The sequence below is a fragment of the Zingiber officinale genome, chromosome 5A, assembly GCF_018446385.1.
Source record: "Zingiber officinale cultivar Zhangliang chromosome 5A, Zo_v1.1, whole genome shotgun sequence".
Lineage (NCBI taxonomy): Eukaryota > Viridiplantae > Streptophyta > Magnoliopsida > Zingiberales > Zingiberaceae > Zingiber > Zingiber officinale.
In genome coordinates, this window is record NC_055994.1 from 45,807,393 (window position 1) to 45,831,578 (window position 24,186).

A 24,186-nucleotide genomic window follows, 5' to 3' on the forward strand; every position below is an offset into this window, starting at 1 on the left:
TGCTGTTAGTTAACACAATTATGGGATGCGAGAGAAAATAAGAGTATAACCTCTGAGGGCCGAGGACTAACCCGTACGTTAACTTCTCAAGACAGGTGTAGCCACATTCGACATCTTTCAATAAGTGACACAAGAAGTACACCGGTTGTTGTTCATTGTCGTTTTGTCGCACCAACGCTGATTTGACCGCTTGCCGGCGATGAACTTTGCTAGTACGGGTAAAGAAGTTAAATAATTCTTGAGTTCTTTTCGTGCTTTATCACATGCTGCTTCCCATTGAAACTTCGTATAGAAATTTAAAGAATGGATGACTTCGATAGGACGACTTGGAGATGAATCTTGACAAGGCAGTAATCCGTTCAGTCAGCCGTTGAGCTTCCTTTAAATTGCACAGAGGGGGCATGTCTTGGAGTGCCTTCACTTTGCTTGGATTTGCTTCGATTCCCCGCTTGGTTACGATGTAACCGAGAAATCGTCCGCTTTTTGCTCCGATCAAGCACTTGCTAGGATTGAGCTTGACTCCGTACTTCCTCAAGGTCTGACATGTCTCCTCTATTCTGCACAAAGTCAGTAGCTCGGAGGGATTTTATCAACATATCATCGACGTATACCTCCATATTTCTGTCGATCTGCCTCCGAAACACCTTGTTCATCAATCTTTGGTAGGTGGTTTCGGCGTTCTTCAGCTCGAACAACATGACGTTGTAGTAGAAGGTCCCGTTTGTCGTGATGAAGCTGACCATTTTTTAATCTTCTTAGGCGAGCGGAACCTGATGGTAGCCCTGATAAGCATCAGCATGCAGATCAGCTCGCAACTAGCTGTGGAGTCCACTGATAAATGTGATAAAGGATAGTAGTACTTTGGACAGACTTTGGTCAGATCTCGAAAGTCGATGCAGATCCACCATTTGTTGCTCGGCTTGGAGACCAACACCACATTGGCGAGCCAACTCGAGAATTGTACTTTGCGGATGTACCCAGCCTCCAATAACTTCTCTACCTTCGCTCGGATAATCTGGTTATGTTCCGAGCTGAAATCCCTCTTTTGTTTCACTGGCCTGGTGTCCGATCAGACGTGTAGCTTGTGTTGTGTTATCATTGACGAGATACCTAGGAGCTCATGAGTTGCCCACACGAACATATCATGGTTCTGCCTTAGACAGGCAACCAGCTTGGCCTTCTTTTCCATGCACAGAACGACCGTGATAAAGGTAGTGGCACCCGGTCGGCTGGGATGCACTTGTACTTCTTCTTTCTCCTTATAGATCTGCGTGGGAGGTTCCTCTAGAGTTGCATTTACGTCCAACCGTTGCACCTTTTGAGCGGCTCGGCCAATATGACATTATAAGTGGATGGAGTGTCAACTACAATGAAATTAGTTGTCCTCATCCTCTTGAGCGGCTCTTCCCTGAGTGATATAGCCAGCGGAGCCTAGTCGATTGGCAACATTTCGTTACCCGTGAAACCGTATAAGGGACTCGTCATGGGCTTGAGCTCGCTCTGATCAATTTAGAGTTTGATCAAATGCCTTCTTGAATATAATATTCACTGAGTTATCTGTATCTACAAAAGTTCAGTGAATGCTATAATTAGCAATTACTGCCTTGATGATAAAGGCGTCATCACTAGGGACTTCTACTCTTAAATCATGAGGACCAAAATTGATCTTTGGCCCCTTTGTTCTTTCTTTGCTGCACCCGATAGTATAGATTTCTAATCGCCAAGCATGTGACTTCCGAGTCCTGTTGGAATCACCATCGATTGAGTCTCCTGTGATTATGTTAATGTCGCTGCCAGCGGCATTACTACGATTCTCTTCTTCCCAAGCAGACGGGCATGACCGCTCGGATGACACTTGGGTAGGCCTTTGATAATCTCTTCGTTGGGGTTGCGGTTAGTGCTGTTCAATTGTCGGCCTGCCCTCGTGTTGTCCTCTCGATCGACGGTGATAGTAGCGGTCAGGAGACGGGGATCGGCGGCGGAATCTTGGAGGAGCTAGTTGACGTGGCTTTGGTTTGAGATGATAGGAATCTCTAGTGTTATGAGTTGTTGAGCGGTGATAACTACAGAAGAGCGGTGCCCACGGTTGGGACTCGGTGAACTTCGTTTGCTCAACCTCCATATGCTGGATTGTATGAGTTCGGGGCTCTTGGTGTTGTTGCGCTAATCCCAATCGGTGCCCTTTTGGCGGTTGATGGGTATGGGCCGCTCGACGCTCCAGGACAGCTACTGGCTCGGGAATTACTTCCTTCTTTCGAGTTGACTAGGCCTCCTAGATGTTGATGTATTTAGTAGCCCACCCGAGCAAATGGTTGAAGTCCCTCGGGAGCTTTCGGATGAATGAACGAAAGAAGTCGCCATCTATAAGTCCTTGGGAAAAGGAATTTACCAAGATTTCAAGGGTGACTGATGGGACATCCATACCCACTTGGTTAAATCTTTTAATGTAGGCCCGCGATGCTTCCTTGGGCTCTTGTTTAACTGCGAACAGGTTCATGTTCGTCTTCTGGTAGCGGCGGCTACTAGCAAATGTTGTAAGAAAGCCGTTCGGAAGTCTTTGAAGCTGCAGAAGGATCCGATTGGCAAGTGTTTGAACCATTTCTGCGCCGATCTGGAGACCATGGTGAGGAATACTTGACACTTGACATCGTCGGTGTACTGGTGGAGCGTGACCATGTTGTCGAACTTGATTAGATGGTCTTCGGGGTCAGTTGTCCTCATGTACTCTCCGATCGTTAGAGGCCTATAGTGGGAGGCAACTGATCGTCAAGGATTTCTTATGAGAATTGCCTGTTGATCAACTCGGGAGAGTTGTCGAGTCGGGGTTCTTTGCCTTTCCACCCATCCCGGACGGGCACGCTCTCCAAGAGAATCCTTGTGTCCTGTCCCCTCAGTCCTGCTCTTCCGAGGGTGTGTGAAATAACGCTCGGTGATATAAAATTGACGCGTTTGGTGCTTCTCGGAAGGCGCCACTTGGCCTGTTGTTCGACTTACGGCCGACGGGGTCTGTTGCTCGACCTCTTGGGTTAGCTCGTTGGCCTGTCGTTGACATGGTCGAGTCATTCGGCGCTCAACAATCGACTGTTGTTTCTTGTTGTTGCTACACCATCGTTACAGCTCGAGAACTTATCAACATCTCTAAATTTTCCTAGGTTAGCGTCACAGGAGTGAGTCGTCCAACGCCTTCTATCTTCACGTTTCGGCTACAGGTGAACTTTCCACAGACGGCGCCAAATATGATCCTGTCCGAAAGCGAAGAAGATGATAGGCTGGGAATGTGGCTCTGCAGTTGACCGGGTGAAGACTCCTCGCTATCTTGCAAAACCAAGAGCGTTAGTGCCTGGCCAGAAAGGAGTTTCCGGTGTTGGTCCTTCGATGTTCAAATTAGTTTTCAATCTAATGGAGAACAGTAGTAGAGAAAACTGTAGCTAGAACGTGTAGAATAATAAGATATCGCATACCTCTGCTTATGGATGAGAACCCTCTTTTATACTGTCACCGTATCGTCTGTGCACTCATCTCAAAGCATATGCACGTTTTCTAAAGCGTTCTTGGAAAAGACAAGTCAAAAAGTCTCTAACACCTTCCTTAAGCGATCACACAAATCTTTGATGTGATGGGCTAGAAGCTTCTAAAGTATGATTTGCCTGCTGGACATGGTCTGTAGTTAGTGGCACAAATCTCCAAAAGAGTACGAGGAGATATGTAGGTGGCCCCGATCGGAAGTCGCTCAGCGGGAACAGAGGCCGCTCGTCGAGGACTTCCTAGCTTAGTTGCATCGAATAGAGTTGTTTTCCTTCATTCGACTTTTCTATTGTCGGAGGGCTGCCTTTCAGCCGATCGGCCATGCATCCGGTTGGCCGGGACGGTGGTCCGGGGGAGTCATTGTTTGTCTCTTAACCCCAGTCATAGGTTTTCCGCAAACGACCGTCTGGATGACCACCTTAGTTTCGCATTGGGGCTGTTCAGCCAGCTACGCTCGATCAATGAACCTGGACTTTTGACTGTCTTGACTTTGACCTCCATGTCGGCCACTCTTCCCTACTTTGACCCATCTTTGGTGGGAACCCCTCTCCATCACCGTATTAATAGATAAACTGATATTTGCAAATAATATAATTCAAAGCTTTGTATTCTATAGAAAAATCGGAAACCAAGGGTTCAAGTAGAACAAACACTTAATATACAAGTTGTATGGGATTAAGAAAAAATACTGCTGGAATTTTTAAGGCAGGTAACATGAAATCGTTGTTGCCAAATTCTTTTAAATATCTTGGATCAGTTATTTAGCATGAAGGAAATATTTATGAAGATGGCATTAATATGAGAAGGAATGTACGGAGAGAAGACTAAAGTTTTATGCATTATTGTGTGCCATTCAAGAGAGTAGAAAATGAATATGAGCATAAATTTTAGTATCAATATATAATAAGATGTGGGAATAGTTTGTTCGAGGATCGAGAGGCTGTGCTAGAGGGGATGAATAACAAATGTTTCTAATTAAAGATTTAAACAATTCTTGCTGATTGCTAGCAAGGTAAGATCATAACAAATCGAAGTGGAAAATAAATAAAAACAAATACGAAGGCAAACAAATTAGGTGACATAAGATTTAACGTCATTCACAGCTCCTCATGAGCTGCTATGTCCATGGTCTAAGTCGTTGTATTGCCACTAATCTTTTTCCTTCTTGGTTAAGTTCTGGAGGTGGAGAAATTTACACAAAAAATTTTACAATTAAAAACTCAAGGACGGCTCTCAATTTATTCAGGAATATGCTCAAATATAGTTGAAAATGTTTCAAACCCTAAATTACGCTCCTTTGATAGCTTTATTCGACCTCTTTTCCATTGTTACCCGATGCTAGTGGTCGATTGGGATTCTTCATCAATCGATTAGTTAATTGTTAATGTCAGTCGATCACCGTTGCTGCTCTATCAACGACTTCTGTCAGTGTGGATTGTGTAACAGAAGTTGATCAGAAATTGCCCCACAAGCCGACTCAGCAACCGACTGGGCCATGAACAAAACATTCTTTACACTGGCCATCTAGATGTAGTCCATTGCACCATCTGACTAGCAACTGATATTCCATAAGCTGGTCTGAAACTCTAACTTCTCATATGTGATTTGGGGCTTCACTAGTTGACTAATTCCCATCCATCAGTCGCCAATCAGTCTATTGATTCCCATCCCAAAAAATCACAAATAGAAAACTCTTGTACTCGAACTCTAAGTCCTCGATTCAGTTATCAACTCCTTTACTGGTCAACTAATCCTATGACTCTGGCCATTTTAAAACCCGAGTCTACCTATAGTGAGATACTACCCTTCACCGAGGTACAATTCTCTTAATGCTCAAACTCTCCAACAGTTTACCTTGCCTTGAAGCCAGTTCTTGTTAAACTACTTTTCCCTCAAATGCATCTGAGCCTTCGACTCCTACTTGTGCTATCCTTTATGCCTTCTCCTTTGCCTGCGATGTTCGCTTCCTTGGCTTAGTCATCCCCCAATGCTCCTTGTCTTACCGTTCTTCAGATGCGTCACACCATCCTTCTTTGAACTTTATGGACCTTGAGTCATTAGATCATCATCTAACCTTGACCACACCAAAGTCTCGCATGACTCAAATACACGTCAAATACAATACTAATCTTAACGTAAACTATTTGCTCAATCCATCAAAATATCGACCCTTAGATGATATTAACATGTTTAAAGGCAACTAATAAATTCATGAATTATTCGAATAGTTATAAGGGATAGAGGGAAACTAGAGAAAATTTCAACATAATCAAAATAATTTAGTCACTTTGAATGTTATTAGTGATATAATTTTGGATATATATAATATAATCTTAGTACTTAGAGTTTCTAACTTTATTTGTTTCCTTTTCTTGTGTCAAATCTTGGGGACAACATTGGTATGGAAATAATGAAAAGATGTGCGCATTGCCAAAGTATATATATGAGCAGAAGGATTGTAGGATTGGATGGCGCAAGGGGGGCGGGGGTGTGAATAGGCGCGTATATTTTTTTATTATTTCAATCATTCTTGTCTCTATAATATGTTAGTGCGCATATGAAATATAAATCAAAACACAAGCATAAGATGCAAGTACAAAATTAGTTAGCTTTTATGTGGTTCAAAATGTCGATTTTTATTTCATGGCTTATTATCCGTCGATGGATCACTTCACTCCTAGAATCATTATTATCCTTTCTCCTTTTCCGGATATACTTCGGAGGCAGAGAAACTTCTTACAATAACTTAGTCTTACAACATCACAAGAAATATAAAGAAATACATGCAAAATACAAACTAATGTGATAAATGAACTTACAATCAAGAACCCTTTGCGTGCTTTAGTTTGCATTTTGAAGGCTAGTGTCATAAATGAACAAAACGTTTGTGGTAAAAACTAGTTTATGTTCATTTAATATACAATGGACAAGCTTGAACAAGTCAATAAACTAAATGAGCAAACTTGAAGATATACACATTTAGTTTGTTAATATATTGTAAACTCTTCGTGAATAATGTCCACGAACAACGTTTGTGAACCATACTTATCAATAAAGTTCTTATTAAACTTGTAAATGGACAAAGAAACTCTCAAAATGAACAAATAATATTGGAATATCAAGTTCGCTAACTAACCAAACAAGTTTAAAAAGTAAAATTAAGAGCTTGATAACATTTAAATAAACAAAGCTCAAGCCAAGCTTGAACCAAAATCAAGTGAATAAAAGGGAAACTAAGCCGAGCTTGAATAACTGTACCATTGAGTTTGTTTATTTTAGGGTCAACTTGGATTGGCTCAACGGCCTTATTAAACAAGCTTAAACAACACAAAGTTTGACACAACTTTGCTTATTTACAATATCTTGAAGGCTTTAGAATACAACAACACTCACTTAAGAACCCAACAAACAACACTCACCCAAGAACCCAACAAACAAATGTTTCGAATCCTTTACAGATCTAGGCTTTTGTTAATGACTTGAATCTGTCGATCAATCGATTGCTTGTTGAACAATCGATTGATCTCTTCCTTCTAATTGATTACTGTACTGTGGTTATCAAGAATTCAACCATTGTTGTAACTTTATGTATCCCGGGTCACCAATGGATGTTGTTGTGACATTGGTCAACTCATATTACTATTTCTAGTTGACTGCTAATGCACTAGTTGACTAGTAAATATTATGTTAGTTCTCATGCAAGCATAGTTGACTGATTCTTTTGTTAGTCAACTAGTATGAGCATCACTCGATTAATCCAAATTGTAATTCATTCAAATCACAAGTTTGTGGTTTTAAATTTCTAATTGACTGACAAGCTGATTGCAAACACATTTAAGTTTTGATTCCATTTAAGCCTGAATTGACTCACTAGTCGACTCTAACAGTATCCAAATCACGAATTTGTCCAAACCAAGTTTGTGGTTTTAGATTAATCAATTGATTGCTCCTACTTCATTAGTTGATTGACACTTTGATTCCATCCACACCCATGTTGAATCCATGTCGTGCCAAATGACTCTATATCTTTGGGATTTCCTACTTTGTCATGCACAACTCAACCTTGACTCACCAAGATATCATTCTTGCTTAGTATCTAGTTGAACTTATTAAGATTTTCCTTGCCTAGAGATTCTGTCTCTGGGACTTAATATTCCGCCAACCTTGGCCTACTAGGATTTTCACTTGTCCACCCTCAAGACGATCTTAATCCGCTAGGACTTTTACGACCTAAAGTTCACTTCTTTGAGACTTCAACCTTGCCTAACATCCCGTTACCTTTTACCAGCCATGATTTCATCACTTACCTAAAGTTCGCCCCTTTGGGACTTCAGCTTTGCCCATTCACCTTTGGCCTTTTAGGATTTATCACGTGCTAAGCATGCATTCTTTTATGACCTTTTTGGATTTCCATCACTACGTAGTATCTAGTCCTCTTCCACGAGTTACTTGAACTTCAGTCATTGCCAAACATCTAATCCTCCTTCACCTTAACCTTAAGCTGCTAGGACTTTTCTCACGTGCCTAAGATCCAATCCTTTTTGACTTGTGAAGACTTCCCTCACGTACCTAAGATTCCATTGCCAACAATGGTTGCACTTTTTAAACTAAGGGCCTAGCCTGCCTGACCCACTTGGAGTTCTCATCAACTCCAAGACCTTTTCCCACCTAGACTTTTTCACTATCAAGTATTCGATCAATTTTCACCTACTTGACAAATCCAAACACATTGCTCAACCATCAAACATATTGGTGAAATATTAAAATCTAATCCATACCGTGGTCAATTGCACCTAGGCTCAGGTGATGCATCTGGGCTTGCACGACACATCCAGACTCGTTGCTGGGCAGGTGATGCGTCCGAACGAGGCACGGTGCGTCGGCACCATAGGCTTGCTTGTGCCTAAAGCACAGTCTAAGGCAAAGGCCTAGTGCGCCGACACCAGAGCTGCCTCGCTCGCCCACCATTCTCTCTCTTTGACCTCCTAAAGCACCGCCTAAAGCATAGGCAGCGATGCTCGCCTCATGTCTCGGCCACCATTTAGAACACTGTCTAAAAGTCATTTTGATTGCAATACCGAGGAAGGCAATATGTCGAATAGAAAATAAGTATGAAGACTACGTCAAAATATAAAGACATATACGAAGACAGCTTCTGATTTATTGGCTTATCTTTATCCAAATTAGACCTTAGTGAAATCAAAATCTTTTGATATTTTGCATTAATAACTAAAAAAGCCAAGATTTTGAATTGATTTGGTTTCTTTGTGTCTTTTTTGATGCCCATCCCTATTATCGTTACCATCAATACATCCTTGTAGTGTTGACATCAGATAGTTGATCATAGATTGTGTGTGCATCTAGAGGGATAAAAAAATGTATGACCTAAACATAAAATTCCTTTATTTGCAAAGTCAATATAAAGATTAAGTGTAGTGGAATAATAAAAGTAATAAGAGAAATTGCAAGTGCTAACATGGATAGTTTACATGGTACTACTCCACGGCCTAACGATCTGTTAGGCAGGGGTGGAGCCAATGTAGGCCCAGTGTGGGCAGCTGCCCACACTTGGCCGGAAAAGAAAAAATGTTAATGTACATGGCAGTGCAGCAGCAACCGTAGAGACAAGCCATGAACGAAGCAGTGGAAGTCAACTCTCTTTTTCTCTATTTGCATGATAATTTGGTGGGAATTTAAAATCGGAAAGAGAAAGAGAAAGAGAGCGTTTTGGTATGAATCAGATGACAGATAAGAGGGCAGGCAGTGGCGGAGATTTACATGAAATTAAAAAGTATTTTAAAAATAAAAACATAATCATTAAATGATGAGTTTATTTGACAAAAGAGTATGTCAACAGAGTCTACTAAAACTCCCTCTGTTTACAAAGGTATTTATTAGGAACTATAGATAGAACAATTACTTTGAAACTAATTTTCTACTGATTTACAATGTCCCATCATAATCCATTAAAAGTGATAAATTTGTATCACTACTGTGTTGATTTATTTTATGATGTTATTGATATGCAACTTCAAGAGTTAAATAATCGTTTTCTCAAAAGCAGTTATGGAATTACTCTTTTGTATACCTTGTTTTGTACCCACACAATTCATTTTTGATTTTTGACAAGAAAAAATTAATGCAGAATTGAACCTCATTTCGAGTTAGATTCTATTTGTTCAAACCTCAATTTGAGCAAAATCGAACTATAATTTGAAATAACTTAAATTTGAGTTCGATTCGAATTATTTATACCTTAATTTAAGCATATTTAAATTAAAAAAATTACGTAAAAATAATCAGAGTTTGATTTAAGTTCGGTTCGCGAGCTGCTCGTGAACAATCAAATAAAATATTATAGATTCGAATTCGTCATGAAAAAATTATCGAACATCTAGTTCGGCTTGAATTCTATAATTTTGTATATGAATCAAATTTGTTTCGAGCCTGCTAAAAAAACTTACAAACATGTTCAATTCATTTTCACCCTAATTGTCAACACTTAATCAAAATCTTAGCTCAGCCCTTAGGTGGATTAAGTCTCAAATTCCCACTACGAACTTTGAGAATGGTTAGGAAACTTCGTACATAAAATATTTAAACTTCTTACATAAAATCTTTTTACAAATATGAATTAAACACAGAGAAGATATTACCAAACGTGAGCATTAGAAGTCTTAGAATGAGCATATAAAGAAGCCAGTACTTATTGTGTATCAGTTGCATATTTGAGGTCCCCTTGCATCATGATTTATAGTAATGCCGATGTATTCTAACTCTTCTATCTTATCTGGGTATTTTTTGGTGGAAATCAATTGCCTCAATTTTTTAAGAGTCAACTAGTATCCACATAAGAAAATGTTATCACGGCCAATATCCAATTTACTAACTCTTGTAGCTAGTTGACTAATAATACATAGAGTTGACTGTGTTGGATAAAATCACAAGCCTAAGTTCAAACATCAGTCAGATAAGTCTATGTTTTGCTCAACTTATGCCTCATAAGCCATCGTAATCTTTTGAAATCAAGCTCATGCTTAGATTATGACTAGGAACTCATGTTCCTCTATCGAAGGCTCTCAATCAAGCCTATCCAATATGTAATCGTAAACCCAAAGATTCATTGTCTTCTGATTATCACAGCCATAGTTTGCAAAATCGTAATCCAAGCAAGATCGATTTGGGGTCAGGATAGGATTGGTCGAGATCGGATCATAGAATCATACGATCCTACCAAAACCCCTTAAAATTTTATGGTACATGCTAAATTATTAGAAAAAAAATCTAAAAAAGGTCATGTACATATAAATAGATTAATAATTTTGTATATACATGCAATCGCTGACACTCGACACCTGACATTATTATATGTATAAATTTAAATTAACTAGTAATTTAACTACTATTTCTAGCATAATAACACTCGATAATATTTATATTTTCACATCACAAAATGAAAAAGTATAAAATTTCTACTAACACAATAGCAATAATCGCATTCAACCTCAAGAATGTTCTCTTGGTTCACAAGATGACTCAATTTAAAGGCCAACAAAATAGTTGATGTAGTGAAAGCTATTGAAACCTTTGATTCAAACATGAACGCTGCAAATAATCATCTAAAAATCTATTGATTCCACATAATACTAGGCAATAAACATCCAAAAACGTATCGTTTTGGGGAAATGAAACGACATAATATTATTGATTAAAAACTAGCTAAAAACAACTAGATAGACGTTTAAATAGTCTGAGAACCATAACCCTATCTCTGTAAAAGAATAAAATAACCTAAATTATAAAATAGTCCAAAAGATAATAAGAAAAGAAAAAATCTTCCGGGCCTCCGAAAAGGTTTTAAACGATATTTTTTGAGTCTAAAATTGGACGGTTATCAACTATATATCTCTGAATGACTTCGATTTAATATATTATAGGTCTCGTGGTTCAACCCGAATCAAAATTTATGACCTCTCAAAGTTTCTACCGATCCTGGTCCGATTCTTTTCCAATCCTACCAATCCTGCTCCGACCCACCCACTGATCCTACTCCTATTCCACTATAAAAAAAACGATCCTGAACGATCTAGGATTGATTCGGTGTTCCGGCAATCCAAGATCTCGATTTTGCAAACATGGATTCACAACTTTATGCCGTCCAAGAGTCCATCTCTATCCTTTGGATGGGTTAATCCTACTGCCTGCTAATGGACCTTTTGAGTCTTGAGTTGGTCATGCCAAGTCAACATCACAATCATGGTTTAAAATATCGACCCGGGCCGAGGTTTCGGTCCTAGACCGGAACGATACGATTTCAGTATCGTATCGTACCGTGCCGATACGGTTTCGGTATTTTTTTATTTATATATAATAATTAGTATATAAATATATTTATTGTGTATAATTTAAAAATAAGTTGTATATTAATTTATATAAATTATTTGAACAACTTAATATAGTTAGAAAAAAAATTAAATATAGTTTTCTTTAAAAATTATTAATAACTCGAATTAAAATTGATATATTATAATTATATAAATTATTTATTTATTTATTTAATTATCAGTTTAAATAATATATATTTAAAATAGTAAAAAAATCACACTATCAATTAAACAGTAAAATAATAAAATAATAATAAAAATTTATCAGAATATAAGTATGATTTTTTTTTTAAATTTTATAATTTTTTATAATTTTTTATAATTTTTTAAAAAAAATTTAATTTTTAAATAAAATTTAAAACAGTAAAATAATTTATAATATCAATTAATAATTTTTCTAATTTTAAATATATTTTTTTATATATTTTATAAAAATAATTTAGTTAGAGCTTATGAAAGCCTATTCGAAATATTACACCTCAGTTGGGAGTTGGGAGTTGGGAGTTGGAAATTGTTTAAATTAATTAAATCTTTTATGTTATTTTTTCTTAACAGTGCATCATCATCACGCAACGGGCGCGCTAGTCGCCAGAAGCGCTAGAAGCGTCACGCGACGCTTCCATAGTCGGTGGAAGCGTCGCGGGACGCTTCCAGCATTGCAAAAGCGTCACGAGACGCTTTCGCTAGTGCTAGAAGCATCGTGCGTAGAGGCGTCCCACGATCGACAAATGACGCACGCGAAATTTATTCGCGTGTGGTGCCGGTTTCCCTTCTGCACTGGAATTGTAAATTTCGACAGTTTCAGGCGGCAGGGCTCAGCACTTCAAACATTGATCACAATTCGACCATGTTGATCTACAATGTTCACGTGTGCATGTTGCCAAGTCCTTGCAAACTCCATGTACACATTAGTAACACTGAGAAAATCCTAATTTAAAAACCTTTGTAACATATCAAAATATTTCTGAGCATTGTGACCTGCGGGACATTGCACCAATAATTGTGACTCATGAACTCTATTCTTTTCAGTTTTGCACAATTATATAATAATTTCAATATTTTTATTGGAAAGTTCATTATTGGTTTGATTCTAAAGCTTCTTAATATGATTCTTGTAAATGTATAAAGCTACAATTACGTTTTTTTTCCCTTCATGGTTTGTAGTAAAATGCATCTACTTTTTCAAACTAAGACTTTGGGTGGTCAGTATTGTAGTAGAGTAACATTGGTTCAAACTTACATCGCCCTTGGGCTGACTTAGGTGATTGCGTGGTGCATGTAAGTGTATATGCTTTAAGCAGTGTATATGGCTTATCTTATCATGGTATAGAACATGATCTAGTCAATTGTCTTCATATTTTCCCCAAATCAATTGCTAGTTAACATGATGTTTTTGTTTAACCTTCCAAGACAGTTCTACAGGAAGATGTAAAGTTGCAATTTTTGTTTATGTTTTCTTTTAGACTATATCTTTTTGTTTTATTTAATACTTGCTGTAAAATTGACCATATTATTAATATACTTGCAGCAAAAATACCATTTCCTTTAACCCAAAGATTCAGGGGAATGCTACAGAATGGGATTGACCTGAGCACTGTTGATGTCAGCTATGTCAGCAGTCGTTCTTGGTATATGATGCTGTATTATTTATTGTTTCTGTTTGTCTGCCCTTATCTTTTATTATCCAAGGACAAGATATGAAATTCAATTCTCCAACAGGTACTTTCTTAATTTGTTTGGACTAAGGGGTTTATTCACTCTTATTCTCGGTGAAGAAAACGGTCAGTACAAAAATCGTCATTTTGTACTAACTTTTAGGATTCAGATTAGAGTTACTTATATGGCTGATTATTCTATTTGTGGATACTTTTGTATGTCTTCTTAGCCACGGATGATACACAGCGAATGATGCAAATGAGTGGATTTGGTTTTGATCCAACAAGGGTAAATTGTCTAGAAATCATATTCTGTTTCTAATGATGAAATATATTGATGATTGCAATTTTTTTCTTTCACTATGTAGCAACTTTTTGGGCAATACACTTCGTTTCATGTATGATTTTCGTACACTAATGCTGCACAATCTTTGACGGAATGATGAGGTAGAGATTGTTCATATAATTTGTACTACATTATAAATTACACTATGTATAAATTAAACTATGATTTAATGAGCCCTCTTTGGCCCCACAGATTGGTGTAGTTGTTACCTGTATGGTATTTGCTCCAATAGGTTTTGGGGTCAATTCTCAGTGGGTGCAAATGCCTCGTTGAGTGCCTGACCTCCCCATGCAAAGGATCAATGCTCTGGGGCAAAATAACCTCCGTGATTTACCTGCTTGTATTTACCGTGAGGCCAGCGATATTGGGCCGCTTGAGGTGTGATATCACCTTTTAGCTCCAATGAGCCTCTTTACATATTTAATTTAGGGACTGGAAATTATGGTTAATAATTATAGAATTTTTTGTAGTATTTAGATCAAATGGGATTAAAGAATCTCTTCAGAAAAATAAAGGTTGTAAAAGTGTAGGTCTGGATGGTGTTCCTAGTGAAATTTAAAGAATTTAAGGGATCGACATAATCTAGAAATAAGTTAACAAATTTTTGAGGATTAAGAAGAAGCTCAGAAATTGAGGAAAAGTTCTAATATATATTAATAAAAGGGATATACAATGTTGTAGCAATAGAGAGATTTAGTTCTGAATTGAGATTTGAAAGAAGAAACAAGAGATGAAGCAAAATTTTCAAAAAAAAAAATTTGAGTTCATTGAAGATCAATTTTAGATACTCTTTAATTTGCAAAAGAATTAATATATATAAAAACGAAGAATTTACATATGATTTTTAAACATAGGAAAAAAAAGCTATTATAGAGTTTATAGAGAATTACTGTGGTGATTTCTGGAGAGAGGATATCTAGCGATTATATTAATGTAATAAGAATTTGATAGCAATAGATGATTTTTCCATACTGTCGGTTAACACCAAGCTTCAACTCTAGTAGAATCTATGTTTTAACATGACTATTTTTTAGTCACTAGGTTTATATTAATCTGTTAAAGTCTTAAAGATTGATTGTCACAACCCATTCAGTCGTTTCCACGTGTGAAATTAGATTCATTTATGGTGGCGATATTCCTATTGGCATGGTTTTGTGCTGGTTGTTGGATCATCTAGAGGAAGCATTACAAAAATGCTTCCAATATGGAATTGTCACTGGCGAAACAAAAATGTTTCGCTCATCAATGGGCATGCAGAATAACACACGATCATTGACCCTGTATTTATATATTGGTATTAATTGAATCATTCATTAAAATTTGGTCTTTCATCGTTGATAAATTTACTATGATATCAAAAATTTAATCTTTATCATTTTTGATAATTTTCAGAGTTTAAGTGCCGAGAAGGATAGCCTGGACATCATTCAACATGAGTGGTTTCTTGCCAATATGGAGAAACGTGCTGAAGATGTCTTGAAGAAACTTCTCAAGTAGCCACATCAACTTCCCCATAATAGTGTCAAGGCAGACAAAGCATATCACTTCCTCATATTGACCTAACATCGAAAGATAGAGTTAAGCCGATTATAAAAGACATTTGAAATTCTTGTCTATGAAATAATCATTCATTTATTATGTGTTTTGGAGTGAAGGAAAGAATATTAACAAAAGATATAATTCTTTATTTGAAAATTGATACTCAGTGTGATTTATGTAACAATGAATTAAGAGATGTTGAATGAATATTAATTGTCCATGTTCACGTTGAAGAGTGATAACAAATGGATGCATAAAGAAGTAAAGAAATCTCATAGCGGAATTGACCAAAAGAAATTATAGATAGCTCACAACCAAGTGAATTTTGAGTTTACTTCCGTTTCGAAGTTTTGTGTTATTCACAAATAAAAGTTTATATTTTTTGTTTTACATCTTGATATTTAGATTTTATTTGAGCAGTTGGATAGTTGGCACTCACATAGAGTGTAGATATAGAGGTCCTATGTGAGTGTGATTACATATTAATTTCGTTTTAGATGATTTTACAAAGTCAGAAGGAAATAGTTTATACATTAATATTTTATGTGAGTGCGATTAGTATCCATGTCTCAAGACCAGTAGATTTTTTCCATATATGTTTCTCTGGCTAGAGGATATTCGGAGGGATTATCATATCCATTTCAGAGCCAATTACTACCTTGGACTGAAGCACGCAATGCCTTAGTTGGAGTTGGTCTACTAGTTCACCAAGTGCTGCACATTCAAGGTCCAGATTAGAATGATACTCTGAGATGTCTAGCTAAAGATTATTCATTTCATGGATATCTATTTTAATTGAATGTTTGGCTGGTTCGATCTTTAAGTCTATCCATTCTAGTGGAGAGCTGTCAAATGTGTAGATGACAAAAATCTCTTCTTAAGAGTCTGAGCTACAATGTATCTAAAGTTTATGTAATAGCCCGTAAGTCATGAGTGTAAATGGAGTGATCCATTTTTTTTCAAATTGTGCGGAATCAATTTTTCATAATTAATATTTACTTTCTGAAAAAAGTAAAGTAGTTGGCACTAACACCCATAATTCTTTGAGTTTGCACAGGATGTGGAGAACTTTTGACATTTAAATTTGTCACTAAATTATGCTTCATAGATTATTGTCATGCCTTCTAGCGGACTTATGCAAAATATTTTAAGTACTTCGTATAAGTTTAGAAAAGTCTGAAAAGTTGACTGCGAATGTATGTAGAAATGTCTTCTGGAAATAATAGTGGGAAATCCCAGAAGTATATTTTCTGAATCTATTTGCACCATAGTAATTGCAGCTTTTGTTTTAAGTTGTCTTTTATGGAGGTTTGCCAAAATTAAGAATGCATGTGAGTGTGGTCTAATGGCTATATTTCCATTTGTTCAAATTGGGAGCTTGTTGCTTGTAAGTAAGTCTTTGCTGGCTGGACTCGTTAATTAGTCTTAAGTAATATACTTATAAAAAAAATTAGGGCATACGTTTACCCCAACGGATTAAATGCATCATCCAATGAGTAAAACCCATTATAAAAAAGTTTGTCGCATTCTTGGATGACAATTTGTACTTCCGCCCAATCAGAATATATTCTTGCTTAAGTATTAGAAAATACTGCATAGCAATTTTTTTTTTTTTCATTCTGGTTTCTAAACAATTGTTAGAAAGTAATTGGACAAGACATTGATTATAATAATCTTGTAGTTGGAGCTTCCCAGTATTGTTGGGATGTTCCAAATATTTTCAAATAGACAATTTTATATGGTGTCAAGTTTTTCTCTTAATGAAAAATGAAATTGATTCAAATGTCTTATAAATTGTTGAAGTTCTTAGTTCCCAAGCTTCATTATTTTCATGACAAAGGTTATCACCTTCTTCTATCGATCCATATGTCCTATAATATAAGTTAATGTAAAAATCTGGACAACGTATTCACTAGGAAATTAATTGTTCCCATAATATGTTCTCATTGAATTCTTAATCCTCGATTTATAATTATGTTTGTAAACTTAAGTCATCTTTTTTTTACTTAAAGTATTTCTTAATCCCTTTGTTTGTATTTAACAATTGTCTCACAGTTAGTTCTAATAGTAATTTCTTACTTATTATAGATAAAAAACATAAATGCATTAAGATAATAGACTACTACTAAATTTTCATAATATAGGGAAGTTAAATGACCTTTTTCCTTGTTTCAAAAGCATATCTGCATAACGCTTTAGAGGTTTTGAGATCATATTTGGAAGTTTTTCTAAACATAACTCCCCATCTAGATCCACACTCATCAGTTTCTATTACTATGTAATCAATATCTAATGGAAGGGTTAACATTACGATAGTTTTAACCATTTCTTTAATTTGTTTTACTAACTCAATATTTTGTTGATAGAAATATTTGTCTTGTATTCGAAGTCTTGTTGTATAGTGGTCCACTAATTTTTCTTATATTTTAAAAGTAATGTTGGATGTAGTTAAGATGCCCAAGAAATGCTTTAAGAGTCTTTGTGTCTTCCATTTTGTCAAGGAACGTAAGTATTTTAGAAGTCATATGAGATTGAAGTGAATATTCTCTGTCCAATTTCTGCTCTGAGAAATTCGACATGTGTGGTGGCTAGTTTCATTTTCTCCCGAGATACTATAAAATCATGTTTTTTTCAAATAAGTTAAAAATCATATGTAGATGAGCATAGTGCTCATCCTTTGTTTTAGAAAAGACTAAAATATCATCAATATACACACAGCTAAACATGGAGACACCCCGAAAGATATTATCCATTTTTCGTTGAAAATTTTGAGGTGCTATCTTAAGTCCAAATGACATGACTAATCATTCGAAATGTCCTTCTAGACATGAGAAGACTGCACATTTGATTGAATCAGACACATTTGATTGAATCATGATACATTTTAACTTGCCAAAATCCTAATTTCATATCAAATTTAGAAAACCATTTTGAGTTTTGTATTTTGTTTAGAAGTTGATCTTTGTCAAGTATCTTATAACTATCTTCATAAGTATTATCATTTAATTTTTTGTAATTAAAAATTATTCTAGATTGTCCACGTTTTTGTTTAGATCCTTTATTTACTATGAAGGTCGGACTCCTATGTCTTGAGGTGAATTTTTGAATGGCTCCTAGGTTAAGTAGTTGTTTGATGTATAATGTGCATTCTTCTGTTTCCCAATTTGTAAACCTTAAGTCTTGTGTTTTTATAGTTAGATTTGGATTTATTATTGTTAATTTGCAATAGATTTTATCTCTTTCTCAGTATTTTGTGAGGTTTTCTTTTATGATTTCTAGTTTCTCTACTCTGGAGATTAAAGAATCTAGCTCTGATAGTGTATTGATTAAGTGAAGTAAAGATGTTGAAGATAGTAGGTCTCCTGGGATATCTAAGTTTGGGTTACTAAGGTCTTCATTTGTGAAAGTTTCTTCTAAATAAAGGCTTGTACAGTCAAGTATTACTAGTTTTCTTGTAGATCTTGGATAGCTAAAGCACATGAGTATTCCTGTGTTACTAGACAGGAGCCCTTACATGAGTTTTTAATTGGGCATTGATGTGAGGCATTGCTAATTATAGTAGGAGCAATGACAATAATAGCAGTAGAGGGTGTTGGATCGTGAAACATCGATAGAGGGGGGGTGAATATCGATTCGAAAAACCCCGTTGAAAAGAGTTAAGCGCAGCGGAATAATAAAAAAACAATGGACAAATGAACACGGTGTTTTTTACTTCGTTCGGAGCCTGTGACGACTCCTACTCGAAGGCCCGTACTCCGTGAGTACTTTCGTTGGGCAATCACTAGCAGTTCGAAAATGATTACAATTTAAAGTACAGGAATGCTAGAAAAATAAAGAAAATACCGACAAGAATTAAAGAAAAGGAAAGGAGCGTATTGTCGGATCTTTGTTAGCGTCGCTGAAGCGCAGAGCAGTAGAGTAAGCAGTAGAAGACTTTCTTTTCGTTGTTGTACTGAAGCTCCCCTCTGACCCTCCTTTTATATGAGGCTCGGGGCGCCCTGGATCCCTTCCGAGTGCCCTGGTGGGACGTGGCAGGTCCAACCAGCAAGCTCCACGTGGCGACGCATGAGTTTGGATGAAATTTCCCTCCCGGGCACCCGGATCCCTTCCGGGCGCCCGGACCCTGTTTTCCCGCAGAATCCGTCCTGCAAGACAAACGTTAGTCCGGAGGCAAATTTACCCTGCAACACAGATTGTTAGCAAAAGCAAAGTGAGTATGAATTAGCAAAAAGGAGTATGACTTAGATTCCGTCTTTCCGAGACCGGAATCTAGTCACGATCTCGACTTAGATATCCGAAATGGATCTAAGCCGGATCGACGCCTAATGTTCCATTCCCGGGAATGCGTCCTCGCAGTCACTCCCCTCTAGTGACTTACCTTACTTACCTGCCAGACGTCCGGTCAGCCCGTCGACCCGTCTGGACTTCGTGCCAGCTATCCGGTCAGCCCGTCGACCTGTTGGGTTCTTCGAGCCGCGAAAACCGCTTTTTCGCGTCGCGGAAACCCCGAAGGACCCAAAGCCGTAGATCCGTGCAAAGATTCGTATAAAAATTCGAAAAACTATTTCTTGTACGAGTTCAAAAACTGATCTACTACTTAGATCTATGAGGAAAAAGTGTTTACCCTTGATGCGATGCCCTTCGCGTTCCCGCTCGTCCAAATGATGCCGGATCTCAAGACCGTCAAGCGCCGGTCCTCTAGAAGTATCCACACGGACAACTTAGGTGGAGAAAACCTCACACAAAGGTGTGCTAGCACCTTGGTAAGGTTCGGCCAAGTAAGGAGGAGAGGGAGAGGGAGAGCTTGAGAGAGAGAGGAGGAAGATGCACACAAGTGAATGAAAAATGAATTTTTCACCCAAAAACCAAGTGGCCGGCCACATTTCAAAATTCACATTAATTGCATTAATTGAAATTAATATGAAACCATAAAATCACATTAATTGCATTAATTGCAATTAATATGAAACCATTAAGAGAGTGGCTTTGTTACTTCCATGAGGTGGCACCCATGATGATGTGGAACATCATTATTGGTCCACCTAATGCCAACTCACCAATGAGGTGGCAAAAAAGTCAAGTCAAAATTGACCTTTGGTCTTCCTTCTCAAGTCAAGTCAAACTTGACTCCATCTCTACCATGGTGGATCTAATCCAACCATTTGATTCGAGCCAACTTAATATAATGAATCTAATTCATTAAATTAAATTGATTCAATGAGTCAAAATCTAAATTAGACTCATTTAACACATGAATCAACTTGAGTCGAACTCAAGTTAGCCCAATTAGGATTACTCTTAATCCAATTTGATTCATCAAATGAATCTAATCCTCTTGGTTCATCATATGAACCTAATCTCCACCTAATTGTCCTAAGTGTGTGACCCTATAGGTTCTTGTAACGTTGGCAATGCCCTAAACCCATTTAGGAGCATAAGTAATGAGCGGTATCTAGCAACACATCATTACTACCCAAATTACAAGAATGTCGAGATCCGACATCACCTTGTGACTACCAATTGTGACTACTCACAAAATAATGACAAGTGTCCTTCTATCCTAGACATCTAGATTGATCAATGTGAGGCATAGACCGTGTCATCCTCTAATCAATCTAAATCTTGAACTCCAAGTAGACTCACTCGATCAAATGAGCTCAACATCTAATGTTGACTCATTTGGGCATGGCCATGCGCTTAGTGGTCTCACTCTATCAAGAATAGCGATGTCGCTCCCGTCATATGGGAGGGATAGATCCCATCTACATCACTCACATCCCTCTGCATAATTTGTTACATACCCAGTAATCGCCTTTATAGTCCACCCAGTTACGGGTGACGTTTGACGAAACTAAAGTACATAACTCCTTATGTAGGGATCCATGGTGACTTCAGGTCTAAGGACTAATAGTCATACTAATAGCCACATGAGAAAGTATATGACACTCATATAACGATCCATGATACTTTCTCATGGCGGGTCATTCAGTATACATTCTCTAATGCATACCCATGTGTCAGCTTGATATCTCTATATCCATGACTTGTGAGATCAAGTCATCGAGCTGACCTACATGCTAGTCTTATTGTATTAACATTGTCCCTGAATGCTAATACTCGACTAGGAATGATTTAGACTAGTGTTCCCTATATCATCTCACTATCGATTCAACTAATCGATTGATATAGGTATGAACCTTCTACTCAAGGACGCTATTATACTTAGTCTATTTGACACTAATATAAATAAGTATAATAACCAAACAAATGCCTTTATTAATATACAAGAATATGATATACATGAGTCCGTACAATCATCAAATGATTGGCTCTAGGGCTCTAACTAACACGACCTAGCTGGACTTCGTGCCTAAGCGTCCGGTCAGCCCGTCAACCCGCTTGGACTTTGTGCCAGCTATCCGGTCAGCCCGTCGACCTAGCTGGGCTTCGTGCCAGGCATCCGGTCAGCCCGTTGACCTGTTTGGACTTCTCCTGCACACTCGATCAAAGTGTCAGACAACAACAAACTAACTTAACCTGATTTGTCATTCATCAAAACCTGGGTTAAATCGTTAGTGCTAACCGCACCAACAATCTCCCCCTTTTTGATGGAATGACAACCTGGTTAAGTTAGTGAAAACATATGCAAGAAACAACATGCATTTATGTGGTTTTAAAGTTAGTTTGTATTTTCAAATTGGTTTAGCTAACTTAACCACCTAACCCTCCCCCTTTGGCATTCATCAAAAAGTAAGCATGGATAAAGTAAGCATAGATATAGACCTCAGACAAAGTAAGAAATAATGTCAAGTTAATCTGGGGGAGTTAAACTTATTTAAAGCATTAGCTGTTTAGAAAAATAGCTAAGTTTAGATAGTCTGATTTTTAAACATAATTGTATAAGTTCTAAATTTCAATATCAAGTTTAAATTTTCAAAACAAGTTTCAATTTTGAAACGCTTTTCAATCATAAGTTTACAAATTCAAAATTCTAAAACTAAGTTTTAGATTTAAGGAAACAATCAGTTTTAAAACTTTGAAATTTATTTTTCAACAAAAAGATTCAATTTTCAAAATTAAGGAAAAATGATTTTGTAAACTTAAGTTTTTTTTTTTTAAAAAAAAAATCTAAGTTTCACAATTTTCAATAACAAAGCAATTTTAAGAACTAAGTAATTTAAAGTAAAATCAAATTGTCAGAATTAAGTAAAATCAAATTTTAAGAACTAGATTTTTAAATTCAATTTTCAAAACTTTGTTAAATCTAATTTTCAAAATCAATTTTCAATAAAAAGTAAAACCCAATTCTTAAAAACAGCTTAGTTTTTCAAAAATAGGTTTAAGAAATTTTTAATAAAATATTTTTCAAACACAAATTTTTAAAATAAAGGGAAAATTTTAATTAATACCTCCCCTGAACCTGACATAAAATTTTGAAAAGAAGATTAAAAAATAACACTTAATGAGATAATTAAAAAATAAATCTCCCCCTGAATTTGATACTCCTTTCATTTATTAATCCTCCTTATTTATTACTCCCCCTTAATATAATGCTAAGTGATCCTATCCGAATTGCCGAACCAAGGGACGCTGGGCACGTGGCGCTCTCCTAGTCGATGGCACAGGCCTCCGAAGCTCCGGCGAAGTCCTGCACAGAAGTCGGGCCGGGAAGGGGTTCCCGGCGGCGACCCTCCGACGCTCAAGTCAGGTAAGTAGTGGAAAAAGGAGCTCCCAAGCTTGTAGAATGTGTACCTCCGGCGAAGTCTACGGTTCTTTATATAGGGCGATGAGAAAGCTCCTACACGCCTATCGAGGCGCGTGTGTATCCGCAGCCCATGCCTCGGTGTGTGCCTGTCAGAAAACTTACTTGACGCCATACTGCAACAGTCCCATCGCGCCTTCGATGGGATAACAAGACACCCCGTTGTCAGACTAGGAGTATGGCTTAGTCACGTGGCTTGACGGCTATCAGGAGATGTTCCTGTTCTCCTTTACCGCCGGCCGGGACGTACGTCCGGCCGGCTGGATGGAGAACATCGTCCGTACAGCCTTCATCCCCTGCGCCGGCCGGACGGCACGCCCCTCACATCTCGCCTGTCGCTTGTGCTGAGATGCCGGGGAGACTTCCAGGCGAGTGACTTCGTCTCGGCTCTGAGACATTGTTTCATTGAGCGTCGAAACCCCAACCCGGCCAGGGCGCCTTTTACTACTGAATGTCCATTGGTCGGCCGATCGGCCTTATCCATTTCTTCCAAGTCCGGTCGGCTCACCCTTCTCCGGCGGGCTACTTGGCCATTTGACCTCCACGTGGCGTTGACCCCTCGTTAGGGGGTCCCGGGCTCTTACCACCGGATCACTTGCCTTCCCCTCGAGTCTAGTCGAAGGAGGCGAAGTCCGACTGACTGGACTGCCGATCTGACAGAACAACGATAATTGCATTGGGCCGCTCGGCCAGGTCTAATGATGCTTGCCCGTTCGGCGATATCTGGCCCGTGCCTTGTGGTCTCTTGGACTCCATGTCCTATGCTCTCCCCTACTATTCATCACGTGCACTGCGCACGGTAAGGGGAGCTCATTAAATGCGGCCAGTATCCAGCTGACACGTGGTGATCATGCGTTTGTCAGAGTATGGCGGCGGCGTCACTTCCGATGGGACAGCCGCCATTTGAAATGGACGGCTGGATGATGACCTCGTTATCGATGACCTGGATCGGACGGTGGAGGTTGCTCCCGGGCG

General features: G+C 37.8%; 1 protein-coding gene across 5 annotated transcripts in view; it reads left to right on the forward strand.

Annotated features, from left to right (window-relative positions):
• The window catches only part of LOC121980470 (ER membrane protein complex subunit 3-like), a 31,247-nt gene extending 15,537 nt beyond the window's left edge, over positions 1–15,710 (forward strand). For 4 of the 5 annotated variants that reach the window (XM_042532531.1, XM_042532532.1, XM_042532535.1 and 1 more), the window contains exons 6-9: positions 13,438–13,537; positions 13,629–13,690; positions 13,795–13,853; positions 15,303–15,710. In XM_042532531.1, coding sequence (XP_042388465.1) covers positions 13,438–13,537; positions 13,629–13,690; positions 13,795–13,853; positions 15,303–15,407 — 326 coding nt within the window. In that variant the 3' untranslated portion in view covers positions 15,408–15,710. Of the gene's footprint in view, positions 1–13,437; positions 13,538–13,628; positions 13,691–13,794; positions 13,854–13,932; positions 14,012–15,302 lie in introns of all 5 variants that reach the window. The other variant, XM_042532533.1, reaches the window with a different exon arrangement.
• Positions 15,711–24,186: the final 8,476 nt, after the last annotated feature.